Source organism: Etheostoma spectabile, chromosome 2, assembly GCF_008692095.1.
Source record: "Etheostoma spectabile isolate EspeVRDwgs_2016 chromosome 2, UIUC_Espe_1.0, whole genome shotgun sequence".
Lineage (NCBI taxonomy): Eukaryota > Metazoa > Chordata > Actinopteri > Perciformes > Percidae > Etheostoma > Etheostoma spectabile.
In genome coordinates, this window is record NC_045734.1 from 15,904,362 (window position 1) to 15,918,079 (window position 13,718).

Consider the following 13,718-nt stretch of genomic DNA (forward strand, 5'->3'; position numbering starts at 1 on the left):
TGACTTTTTTCGACATGCTATACCACTACTTTTATTCACATTTTTTGACATACTGTACTATAACATTTTCTTTCACTTTTTTTGACATACTATACTATGACTCTTTTATTACTTTTTTGGCATACTAACTGACTTTTTTGACATACTACATAATTTCTTTGACATATTATATTATGACTTTTTAGGACTTTTTCTGACATGCTGTACTATTGCTTTGTATAGCTATTTAGCTATTTATGTTGCTTCAGCTGCTTTCTATGCTTAATCAGTTCATTCAAGACTAAAAATGTTTTATACAACTCACAAATTATTTTTGTACTTTTTGAAAATATTGAACACAGCTAACTGAGATTTCCTCATTTCATTATTCTGTCAGTTACTTCATTATCCAAATTAAAGCCGGCAAATCAGTTTAGCATCACCTTTTACAAAAACTTTCATACCATATTGGTATCATTCTGCCTTTTAAAGACATTTTTATTCATTAGAACCATTTCCACTTTTCCACATTTCCCTACAACTTTACCTTCTTAAACGTTTTAACCAGCAATTTAGTGTGGTGGCAGTTTTTTTTTAAATTGGAAATTTCCATTTTGGTTTATACATTATTGGTATTATTCAACATTTCAATAAAATTCATACTAATTAAAACCATTCCCAATTTTCCAACTTATCTCACTACTTCACCTTCTTCTTATGTAATTTTGCCAGCTATCCAGTTTAGCTTTAGCAGTTTGGCTTTTTAGCATTCATATGCATTTTCTGCAGGAAATGCATTTTCTAGTTTATCATGTATGCCTACATATGTTTTTTTCACTTCTCTGACACATTTTTCTGTCCAGAATTAAACATATGAAGACTTTACTACCTTGGTCCATATCTTCCAAGTCTGCTCACTGTCAGTCTCGTTGAGGTCACTGTGTTGTGGTCCTGGCAATAACATAAGTGGACAGACTAACAAAAGCCACCAGATCTCTGCGACTTGTGGCCAGTGAACTGTGGTCCACTAACCAGACCGCAGACGAGCTCACACTCAAGTAAACAGACAAAACATAACACACATGGGTAAATAAGTAAGAACACATGACACACACGCACACTTGTTCACTTTGTATAGTTTCCTTTGAGTTGGAAGAAAAAATTGCAGGGTTTGCACAGAAGACAGAATTCACACCAAAAGCTCCTTTTCCATTTAGTCTTTATTTTAATAATCCATTCACATTTGTTTTAAAGTCTTAGAGCTCTGTTTTTGCTTCAGTTCCTGCCTGCTTCACCTCCTGAAAAACATAAAAGTGTGATAAGTGAAATACAGCAGAGAGGGAAAATAGTTTACCTAGAGTGTATTTACAGTATGACACAGACATAATAAGTCTACTATTGGATTCCCTTTAAAGGAAAGCTCAAATAAATGCCTTCCTTTAGGAATCAATGTCAATCTATTTTGGCTCTGCTTCAATATTAGTTATTTGGTTTCAGAAGAATAAATATAACATTTTACAGATTTAAACTAGGAAAGAGAGAAATAGGGAAAACATAAGGGTCTAAAGGTAGAGGGTGTCCCTTGAGGCCAATGTGTGATTTTAGGCAACATGAATGAAATTGACATGACTTGAACTAATAATTAACGGTGCAATATGTAATACTGACAGTTAGTGTTTAAAATAGTTACTGCAGTAAAAATTCAAAATACTGGAGAGAGTCGTCTCTCCCTCCCCCTCCTCCCCAGACTCAAAGTTCACGGAGGTTGCTGGGCTGAGATAGCAGCATCCACAACAGTGTTGCTAGATGCTCTCACATAGGACATTTCTTCACAGCACAGCGGAGTAGCTAACGTTGCCGGCTATATGGACAGTAATGAAAGCCCGTGCTCAAGCGCAGCTCTGTACCCAACTGACAGACACACGTTTTTGGCTTAGAATTACAGCAGGAACCGCTAAAAATTCCACAACCTCGCCATCCTTTTCCACCTGACTGAAATTCTTATTAGAATTACGGCAACAATTGTTAAACACACTGTTAACTCACGGCCCTCTCTTCCTAATTTACAGCCCCCTCTCTTGGCTTATAACTCACCATTGTCAGCTACGGCCATTGAAAAAGCTACCCGTTGTAAACAGCCGTGGCCCGCTGGCCTGGTCCTCCGGTAACGTTAGCCATTAGCAGGGTTAGCATGGCAGCGTTATCCAGGACCAGTCGGGATCAATTTACTGGCTGGCACTCAGACACTACAAATCGTTACCAGTGAAAAGGGTACTCCCTGCTGAGTTCAATGATACCTCACACGGGCGCCCAGATAGCTCAGTTGGTAGAGCGGACGCCCATATATAGAGGTTTAATCCTCGACACAGCGGGCCCGGTTTTGACTCTGTCCTGCGGCCCTTTGCTGCATGTCATTCCCCTCTCATGCCCCTCTCTCTCCATTTTCATGTCTTAATTTGTCTTGTCAAAATAAAGGCAAAAAAATTCCCAAAAAATAAATATGAAAAAAATGATACCCTACACAATACTCTACAACATACAGTTCATTAGCTGTGAAAGGGACGTGGCTAAAGCATGGGGGTCAGGCCAAACCATGACCAATGAAAAAAGGAACTCTCTGTTGAGTTCAATGATACCTCACACAATAGTGTACAAGAAACAGTTCATTAGGTATTAAAGGGGGCGTGGCTTAAGCATATGGGGTAGGGGCAAATTGTCACCAATGAAAAGGGAACTCTATACTGAGTTTAATGAGACCTCACACAAGACTCTACCTTAAATGGATCACCAGTTATGAAATGGGGCGTTACTTAAACATAGGCGCCGGGCCAAACTATGACCAATGACAAACAAACTCTCTGCTGAGTTCAATGTTACCCCACACAAGACTCTACATCAGACGGGTCATCAGTTATGAAAGGGGCGTGGCTAATGCCTTAAAACGCCATTACGGGGGTGTGGCCTTATTATGTGAGCGTGGTTAAACAATACGGCTCAGTATCACAAGTAGACCACACATTCTCACAGCATTTTTCCACTTCATGGTACCTACTCGACTTGCCTCGACACACTTTTTTGGGTTTTCCATTACAAAAAAAGTCCCTGGTACCTGCTAACAGGTATTTTTTTTTGTACTACCTTGTTGAGGTCCAAGTGAGTTGAGGTGATACCAAAAGGTGATGTGAAAACCTGCAGACTACTGATTGGTCAAAGAGAATTGTCACTGTTCACTGCGTCACCATTGCTAGCTAAAGATGGGAAGTGTCCCAAACAAACCCGCCGTGTTCAAATACTTTAGCCAGCACTTCTTTTTTTCTGCTGCCTTTGGCCCAAATTTGTCTTCTGGCTGTGGCAACAGTCACATGCCGAGAATCAAAAATAACACACCTTCGACGTTCTGTGTGTGGGTTGCGTTAGGTCGCGGCAGATTCCTGCTATGGTGACCAGCCACGGCTTGCTTCACGCATGAGGTGGTAATAATCTGCAATGGAAAAGAGAAGGACGGGACACCACAGCTGAGCCGAGTCCAGCCAGGGCAAGGCAAGTCAAGCAGGTATCCTTAATGAAAAAACGCAATAAGTTTTATGTAAATCGGATGATGTTTGTCATATTAGGCTGATTTCTTGTTGCCAACGGGGGGTGCGATGACCAACAGTCAATATTGGCCTGTATATGTCCTCAGGCCTGGACTTTTTTAGATTGTGGGAAATTTCAAGCAGATATGACAATGTACACTGTAGTTACAGCCACTTTCTCATTCATTGCTAAAGACTAAAAACGGTCGCTTTGAAGATTTCAAAGTTCGTTTTTGATTGGTGATAGTTTGGCCCACACCCTATGATTAAGCCACGCCCCATTCATACCTGGTGAACCATTTAAGGTAGAGTCTTGTATGAGGTATCATTGAATTCAGCAGAGTTTCTTTTGGATTGGTAAAAGTTTGCCCCAACCCCTATGCTTTGGCCACGCCCCCTTTCAAGGCTAAGGAACTGTATGACGCAGAGTCTTGTGTGAGGTATCATTGAACTCAGCAGGGAGTTCCCTTTTCATTGGTGATGATTTGTAATGTCTGAGTGCCCCGACGCTTGTAGAGGAACGATTGCCCGTCCAACGCTGCTTGCAGCTTTAATTTACTTTTATTTTCTGGCACAAACCCTAGTCTCCTGGGTGGAAGTCCTGTGTTTGTTTGACCTATCCAACATCTCAACTTCCTCATGCAAAATGTGGGCTCTTTTTTGTCACCTCGCTTCCTTCCTTGATCCTGTAATAATTATGGGAGGCCACTAGAGGGAGCCACCACGAAAACATAAATGTGAGTCGCAATTGTGGAACAAACAACTTATGGGACAGGACAGTCTAATTTATAAACCACATTTGTCAAGTAAAGGTCTAGGGATAATTAAAAAAAAATAAAGTTACTTCTCTGTAGAAAGCTGTAATATGTCATTGAGACAAATGTCCTAAACTGCAGCTTCAAGGTTGACATTGTTTGTGTTATTGGTGCATGACCCCTGACTTGTACTGTATTGTGCATCCCAATTTCATTTATATCTTATTTGATTCAACTGCAAATTTAAATGCCATCTATTGGCCACCTAGGTTTTAATTTCTTTTAACTAATGTCATAAAATTTCAGTCTCTTTAATGGCACAGTTTGTTGATAGTCTGGCTGTAACTCTGGTATCTTCTGTCTTGTTGTAGAGCTTCAGACTCTGCGTCACACCCAGTTGGAGTTCTCTGTGGTGTGACAGAGCAAATTAGTGTACAGATTGAGGTTTCCTGTCTTTTGCGTGGCACATATACTTTAAAGTGAGAACAAGAAGTGCTCATTTTTTTTTACATCACTGGTGTGCTACAAACTCACTGCCACTTTCCTTTTTGATGCTTATTTTCAAACGTTATGAGTGAAAGTAATGTTTGAAAATAATGTACTGCTAGTTTTTTTTTTTTTAATTGTTTGAAGTCAGTCTACATGTTACAAGAAAATAGGTCTTCTGAGTACAATGTGCAAATTCTTAATCTTAACCAGCTGTTGCAACTAACAGGTTATAATGCATTTAACCATCGGCAGTGGCTAATTTTTGGTAAGCCATAACTAACCTTCAGTTCCCCTCGTAAGAAGGACTGGCAAAACTCCCGTACCCGCTCAATAGAAATCTCTCCCTCCGGCAGGAGCCACTTCATGTCCGAGTCACCATCATACATACCAACTCGAGGGAGGTCCTTAGACTTAAGGCCGAAGTAGCCCAGTGACCGGGAGTTGGACTTCACTGCTCCGTTAATTAGCACAAACAAAAACTGGAACACAGTTTGTATTTAGCTTGTTATAGATTATGTTAAGTAACTGCAGTAATGCAAGTTCTACTTTATCTTTATAAAATCATTTGGCCATATTTGATATTATTATTTTGTAGGTAAAGTAAGTTGAATATTCTCACCTTGCCTGTGAATTCAGGGGCCATAGCTCCCAGTCGCTCCCTGAGCTCAGTGTATTCTTTACTCCCTCTGTTGGCGAAGAGCAGGAGGTGTGTCTTCACCTCTGAATGAAACAAGCCCACTGCGGTCTGAGGAGAAGGAAAACAGCACACAGGTTATAGAAGGTTTTTGTACTCTTTGAAGTGAAATTTGTGTGCCTACCGTTTTATGCAACTTCATACTTCTACTTAACTACATTTTATTTCTCCACTATCTGACAGTCACTATTCAGATTGGACTATTTGAAATCATATAATGTCAAGAATTAACTACTTTACAGTATATAAACTTGTTATAAACACAAAATTAAAATGCTGGAATCAGGAATAATAATTTGCAAATACTGACAACTTTTGATATTTTAAGTACATTTTGCTTTTACTTCTGTACTTTAAATGAATGTAAGACTTTTACTAGTGAGTATTTTTAAAGTTTGGCACTGCAACTTTTATTAAAATAAAATATCTGAATACTTCTTACACCACTGTTGAGAGACAGTGATGATGGAGTGATGTAAATGTGCTGTATTTATATAGCGCTTTTCCAGTCTTAACAACTGCTCAAAGTGCTTTTACATCTACAGGAGACATTCACCATTCACACACATTCATACACTGTGGCCGGGGCTGCCGTACAAGGTGCCACCTGCTCATCAGATAAACATTCATACACATTCACACTCCGATGCGCAGCACCGGGGGCAACTCGGGGTTCAGTGTCTTGCCCAAGGACACTTCGGCAATGACTGCAGGGGCGGGGATCAAACCACCAACCTTCCGATTGGCAGGCAACCGCTCTACCACTGAGCCACAGCCGCTCCACAGTGATGGGTGAGTGGGTAGCAGGGAATGTTTTAAAATAAGAAGTTTAACTTTTTTGTTACCCCATTTTCTTCCTTTTCAATTTTACATTACAAATATATTATTAGGATGGAAGAAGTAAAGCTTTAGGGGATAAATAAAGAACAGTTAGACAAACAGAGGCAGGCTGCTAAAACATTTCATTTATGATAGTGTTGACTAGATGAGTTGGACCTACCACTTGGTTGTATTCTGTGATGTATCGGACCTCGTTGATGGTGATGAAGTTTACAAGACCGTCAGCTTCTAACTTTTTGGCTTCTGCAATGACGAGGTTCTCCTGGTGATTATCTGCCTAGATCACATCACACACATCAATATCAATATTTTTCAAAAACTCACATCACATTTACTGTTAAAAGGTGCCTCATGTAGACAAATGGTGCAGAATACCTTTCTGAAAAGGGTGATGGTGTCTGAGGAGAGGCTGTAGTCTGCCCACACCTCTTTCTCAGTGCAGATGGCTACAGGGACGGAGTCAACTCGCTTTGCAGCTGCAACGAGTTCCTTATAGCCGTGACTTTCCTCTCCCTGATACACATGAGGGAAAGAGAGTGAGTTAAATCTCATCTTGGGTCCTTGTAAATTCTGGAGTGTGGTCTATACCCCCTCTATCTGTAAAGTGTCTCGAGATAACTCTTGTTTTGAATTGATACTATAAATTAAATTGAATTGAATTGAATCTTTTCATGTTTATTCTCTTCTCACACTTTTTTACCCATGGATGTGCAGTCCCAGGCATAAGATAACACATCTTAGAGTTGGGATGTATTTTTTCCTCTTAAGAATTACGTTTTCAGTAGGTATATCAGACACTAGAAACTCTCCTGGTACCATCCTTTTCCCTCAAAGACAATGTAAATTTAAAAAAGGTAAGGGAGCAGAGAAATTCTGAGATGGAGAAATAAAAACAAAAAAAACAGGAAGAGAGAGGTACTGCTGACTCAAAGAAAGGTGAATCATGTGTATTTCTGAGACAGTATTGCATGAGCTTTGGCAATTCATTTAATCATTTTGGAGCCTGTAACATGTGTTCATTCCCAGTGAGTCACAGCACCAATATTTTGGTCTCTTTTTGCTTTCAGGATCACGTTCCAACTATGCCTTATTCTCATGTGCTCGATCTTCCATTCTCCTCTCATGAACCTTATCCGTGCGTTTGTTTATGAGAGGGTCAATGAAGCCAATCCCACAAGTCTTCAGATACTCATGCATTTCCTGTCAAGTGGCCCCGCCATCTTCCCCCACACACAGAGTCTGGCCAAAGGGCTCGCCTCCATGGCACTCACAGTACCAGCGCTGCCAAAGGTGTGGCCACAGGAAATATATTCTTATTCCAGATCTATTCATAACAGCAGCATCACCAACACCAGGGTGCAAACAAATGCTGTATTTTTGGAACCCTCACAGTCTCACTCTCAGCTAATTTGTTTGATAATGTCTGGTTTTCTGCATGCATGTTAGCATAATAAACAAAGCCATAAAACAGCCCATGTAGGCTTGTTCAAAAACATTCTTAAATCTGATTTGAGCCCATCGTTGAGGCCTTTTTTTCCCAATATGCAATTTTCATGTCTGACCTCTAAGAATCCAATGACCACCACTTCAGCAGAGTCAATAAAGGCCTCAGCAGATTTGGTGTCAGTCAGTCTGGGAAGGGCATTGTCTGAGAAAGAAAGACACAAGAAAATCAACTAAACATATTTTTTACCTTACACTCCTAGATGTTGTCACAATAAGATTCTACAGTCACTTCAGCAGCTCTGTGTCTCTGCACTCAGATACAGCTGTGGGCGGAATGCTAATGTCAGCATGCTAACATCCTGTGTAACATAACAATGAATACCGCTAACATGCTAAAGTTAAGTAGGTATGATGTTAATGTTTTTTTCCATGTTCAACATCTTATTAGCTAATTAAAAATAAACACAACGTACAGCTAAGGCTTCATGTCATTTGTTTTGCAGGTATCTGTTGATAAACCAAAGTATTGGACAAATGGCAATATTGAAATGATGATCAACAAAAGTTATTATAATATCCTGTTTGCACCAAATTACATTATAATCTATCAAATGTTCTTTTTCACTCAAAATCCCCATGATGTGAACCTCAGGGTCTTGCTGAAGGTAAAGTCAGGGGATCATAATAGTATACATTGCCAAAGGAACATGAATATCTTGACAATATTTAGTGGCAATCCATCAAGTAGATGTTAAGATACTTCACTAAATAAGTGAAAACGTCATCCCTGGGGGATTGGTATTATCACAATTGAATGCTAGATAAGTGTAAACGCATCTAGTCAGGGGATCACCAAAGTCAGTAGGATTCCTCTTCTGGGTACCATGAAAGCCTGTACAGTATTTCATGGCAATCTATCCAACAGTGTCAAAACATTTCACAAAAAAATCAAAATGTCAACCTCATGGTGGCACTAGAAATCAGGGGATCGCCAAAATGATCAGGATTCATCCTCAGGGGACTAGTAATATCCAAAATTGTACAACGTTTAATGGCAAGTGAAATTAGTGATAGACCAACCAAACAGAAACTAAAACTATACTAGCAGAGGTGCAACACTTTGAGGCAAGTTTGAATTTCCGCATTGAAAGCTGACAGAAAACTAGAATAAAACCAATAAGACACAGTGTACTTAAATGAATTTACCTTTCTCTGTGGCAACGACAGAAGACATCAAAAGGGAGCAAAACAGAGTGATTAGCATTTTTCAAATGGTCAGCGAGGCAGGTAAAGAAAACAAACCAAGGAATGCACAGAACGCTTTGTAGCTGTTTAACTCTGTATGAAGAGTCGTGTCATCGATGGTATGTCTCTGACGGCCACCACAACTTTGCTGGGATGTGATTGGAGGCTTTCATGAGAACCAGCCAGGTGTTCTTGATAAGTGGGAGTGCTGGGATGTTGGACTACGTGTCACTGTGCGACAAGGGACAGGTGTGAGTGTGTTTCTGCACTGTGGTGTGGTGGCAATCTAAAGTTGAGAGGGACAACAATGATCAAACCTGACCTTTGCTTATGTGAAACATCACACACCTCTCCCTGTGTCTCGTTATGAGCATCATCTTAAAAACTTTGAAAATGTCTTGTGCGTTAAATGTCTATAGTGAGTTACATACATCAGTTCTGGGTGTGAGCCTCTGCTGACGTAGCAATCAGGCTAATACTCAGGCTGCAGATATCCAGTGAGGAGGCCTGTGTGACCAGTGAAGGAGTTCAACTGGACTGCATTTTGGTACGTTCTCCACAGGAGGGACACAGCTCCCAGCAAATCCATCCCCATACAGACACCCAGGGAAGTAAATGTTTTGAGTTTAGACTTAGGTATTTGGAGACACACTGGAATATAACTGTTGTTTTAAACATAGGTTATTACATGTTATTACAAGAATTTTTTAAAATCTAAATCCTCTTTTAGTTGATGAAAAGTGCAACATAGATCTACCATAAAAGCATGTCAGTCCAGCAAACGATAGTGTCAGATGTGACATTACAATAACAGTTCATTTGTTCACCAGGGGTGCAGTGAGTGCACATTTCCTCATCAATCTAACATCTTAACAGCTGATGTAGCATTGATTAAAACCGATGATGTGACATACCAGAAATAATAACAGAAGAACTAAAAATCTAAAACTGCAACACAAAAGATATTACATACAAAGACAGAAGAAGAAGCCCACAGCAGCTCCCACAAAGCACTACAGAAATGTTGTTTTATGTGTTGATGTTTAAAAAAAATCTTAAAGCCTCTCAAATGCAGAATTATGTATTATTGCATAGTGGGAATTATTGAACTAAACTCAAAAGAATAATTTATATGAAGTGTTATGTTTTACTCTGATGATTTTCAAAAACAAATCTCACATTGAAAAGGAATCTGCAAAAAATTTGCTGCCAAGTTAAAGTTTGGTTGACCACAGAGCAGAAAAACCAGGATGTACCAAAATACAATGAACTCCATAAGACAAAATGGTCTGAACACTCTCAACTTTTTTTGTGTGTCAATAAAATCCAAATACTCTTCACATGTAATTCTTAAAATATAAGATAAAAAGGTTATTTGGATTGTGAAACAGATTGTAAAAATAGCATCCTAGCTGTGTTTACAGTTAAAATGTGTTCAGTGCAAGGAGGCAAATGAGAGCAATAATGAAAAAAATCATGTAGTGGGGGAATCCTAGACTTATAACTTATAACTTAAAATACTGTATATTATCACAACACCAACAATCGTCTTCTGAGATTAAAAAAGTGTTGTTCAAAGCTGTGAAAAGTCTTATCTTATTCTCAGGGCTGGTTTTTGTGATGTACCTTTACATAGGGCTTAAGGGCAACACTAATACTGCTAACGTCATAGACCCATGACTTGTGTGAAATGCACATACAGGTGACGTCTGACACTGCAACTCTTCTCAGGTGAGGACCCAAGTAAATAAAGCTTCTTACAAACACAATTCTGTTTTTTTCTAGCGTCACAGAACAAGATTTAGTAGAACATATTTATATAGTAAGTAAATCATTACCCAGTGAGGTAAAGCAAGAGACGTAGTGTAGCATTGGAGATATAATATATAAATCATAACAAAACCTGCCACTTATAGAGACTTTAGGCTGGAATGTTGTACAGAGGTGACGTAAACATGTACACCTTTTCTGTTTCTGTTTTCTATTTTATTCTCAGTTTTATCCAATGGAAATAGTTTATTGTTTTCTGTATCTCTGTATAGATGTCTCCTTTACTTTTATTTTTTTTATTTGTGCTGCTTTAAGAAAACATTTTACATTGTCTTAAATGTCCATTTTATGCTCTGCAGTAAAGATGGTGTTAGCATCCCTGACACAAAGGCACACTGGGAGAACAATGAAGAGGAACGATAGAAAAAATTAGGAAGGACAGAAATGAATTTAAAAAAAAATTGTTTTTTGCCATTTCTGACTTGTTGTGGACAAGTGTGAAATGTTTAACAGTTTTAGAGAAGATGAAATTTAGTTTAAAATCACAGGACCAGTTGTTCCTATTGTTGGTGCTGCAAATAAACAAAGAAAAAGTGGTGTTACAATACACACAGCGGTAGGAACGTCAGATTAGTTACAAAAGCTTAGTGATGTGTTTTCTCTAATTGGATTGTGGTGAAACTTTGAAACTTGGTATTTTCAGGGTAACTTTGTAAGCAAATAATGTCCTACACCCCATGTAACAGGTTAATTTTTTTGACCTTTCTTGTTTATTTTGTTGTTATTGTTTTTTTTTATATTTGTATTGACTAAAAAAAATACGTTTTGCAGGAGGTTGCTGCATAGACATTAGGGCAGAATCTGTTTCTACTCATAAAAACATGAGTGTCCTCCAACAGATGCTTCGTCTAAGTTTATTCTAGGGTTGAGATCATGATCTAACCAGGTAAACCTGGATTACTGGTATTTAGATTATGGTCAGGTTAACACTGTCATGATTTCTCGATCATCACTTACACAACTTTAAACCCTGTTAGGCGTGTGAAGGGCTTACATTAGACCCTGTGAGCTTCTCCTCACACCGTCACTGTCTCACTTATGTAATGTGCACGTGCAAAGTACAACATTTGCTGTGGAGATTTATAAATATGCAGTAGCAAGAAACACATTTTAAAAAATTAAACAAGAAGATTATTAAAATATTTACTTCAGTTCACAGTTAAAAAAAACTTAACTGCAACAAACAACCATATGACCCAAACGTTTTTCTTTTTGATACAGCAAAAAAGTTAAGTATTTGTATAATCTAAAATGATCCACCGTAAATATAAATTAACTAGAATAATTTCACAAATGTGGGTCATGCTAAATGTGTCAGTTGTGTTGGAGTGTTTGCAGTTTGGGTTTCATGTGTGGGATGGAAACAGCTTACAGGCTGCCTAGTGGTATCCACAGAGGATATGGCGTCACACTGTATGTAACATTATAATTACCATGTAATTTGTTCACAACTAAAATGAAATTGCAACTAATCCGTGTAGGAAAAGTCGGAAGGAAGAAAGAGTCAGTAGGAAACTTGCAAGTTGATTTCCCTATCCCAAACAACTCACAGCCATACGGCCTCGTCCAATGTCAACCACATTACCAGTATTTGTAAAATTTTGTATACATTTTGTGGAGCTGATGGAGAGGCAACTGGACTGTTCTAGAATCCAATATTCTGTGACAGGGTGGTCACAGTGGTTACTGGGTGTTTTCAGGCCCTGATCCTATCACAGCCTGTAAACTGCAAGCTTGAAGACAACAAAGTAGACTGTAAACCACCAGACAGTACCTGAAGGCATCAGTAGAGGTTGGTTCTGCTCTGAGCTTTCTGTATAACCTCAGCCTTCAAAGTTTTTTTTGGGCTTGTGTTGCAGCCAGTTTCAGCTTGGATTTAAGAAGGATTATATTTGTGATGTTAGACACACTGTATTTATGTTGCAATCACAAACTCATTGGCTTTTCAAATCAAGTCTCTCTTTAGAAACCATATTTTTAACCACACACATGCCATAGTTTGTGGGTGATTCCTGGACGTAGTTGTTTGCAATTTTGGGAATGATTTATTATTACTTGATTGTCAGCAGTAAAATGACACTACATTGTGGTATGCCACATCATCACAATTTGATTATACTTGGATTCCTGGTTGTCAACATTCATTTTTTAATTGGTATATTTAGTCATTAACAAATTTGCAAAGGAGTTTCGGCATCAAACATTATGATTCAGACAGGGGTACATTTAATCAACATTATGATGATGATTATGAACACATCCTACAAAATTAAAAACATCTTACACCCCCCACAGTTTACTGACTCTCTCAGGAACTAGCAGATGCAGCTGTTGCAGCTCTGCTCACCAGAGAACAACATGGATCTCAAAAGAAAGACAGACTGTTCTGGTCGGCCCTGATTGATAATCTTGTTCTAAGGTGGTTTGGCAGACGCTCTGACACACTACAACAGAATTAGCACAAGAACGACTTAATTGTTTTACACTGCACTCTAAGCAACTTACAAATGTCTTGTATATGTTAATCTTTGTTCTTCATATATCCATTAGCAGTGGCAATTTTAAAATTTGTTTCACGTTTTTTATTTTGTCAATGCCACATTTTTTAAATGTAACAATAAATCAGAAATTGCCCCCAAATCAAACAGATAAACAGACCTTGTAATAATTTTCCTTCCCTGCGTTCACCCTTAGACCCCAAATCTCCCTCTCAGGTCCCCGCATAAAGTGGCCAAAGGTTTGGAACATTGCACAAGGCACTGCCCCTTTGTCTGCTTGCTGTTTAGATGTTCCAACAGTTAATTTGTGCAGTGACACAAATGTGCATTGATATCTGCAGGCCACACACACACACACACACACACA

At 38.8% G+C, this 13,718-nt stretch overlaps 1 protein-coding gene across 1 annotated transcript; it reads right to left on the minus strand.

The window, feature by feature from the left end:
• Window positions 1-1,184: 1,184 nt before the first annotated feature.
• erp27 (endoplasmic reticulum protein 27) lies at window positions 1,185-9,141 on the minus strand. The gene is made up of 7 exons (XM_032542002.1): window positions 8,985-9,141; window positions 7,895-7,980; window positions 6,708-6,845; window positions 6,493-6,609; window positions 5,418-5,543; window positions 5,080-5,277; window positions 1,185-1,277 (listed from the first exon to the last, which is right to left on the minus strand). The coding sequence occupies exons 1-7, from the start codon at window positions 9,040-9,042 to the stop codon at window positions 1,236-1,238; spliced, it is 765 nt and encodes a 254-aa protein (XP_032397893.1). The 5' UTR covers window positions 9,043-9,141; the 3' UTR covers window positions 1,185-1,235.
• Between the last annotated feature and the right edge of the window lie 4,577 nt (window positions 9,142-13,718).

Coding starts and splice junctions, on each gene's coding strand:
- erp27 (XM_032542002.1), bottom strand. CDS start 9,042: ATGCTAATCACTCTGTTTTGCTCCCTTTTGATGTCTTCTGTCGTTGCC. Junction 5,278..5,417: donor CCCCTGAATTCACAGGCAAG/GTGAGAATATTC, acceptor ACTGTGTTCCAG/TTTTTGTTTGTGCTAATTAA. Junction 1,278..5,079: donor TCTTACGAGGGGAACTGAAG/GTTAGTTATGGC, acceptor TATGTTTTTCAG/GAGGTGAAGCAGGCAGGAAC.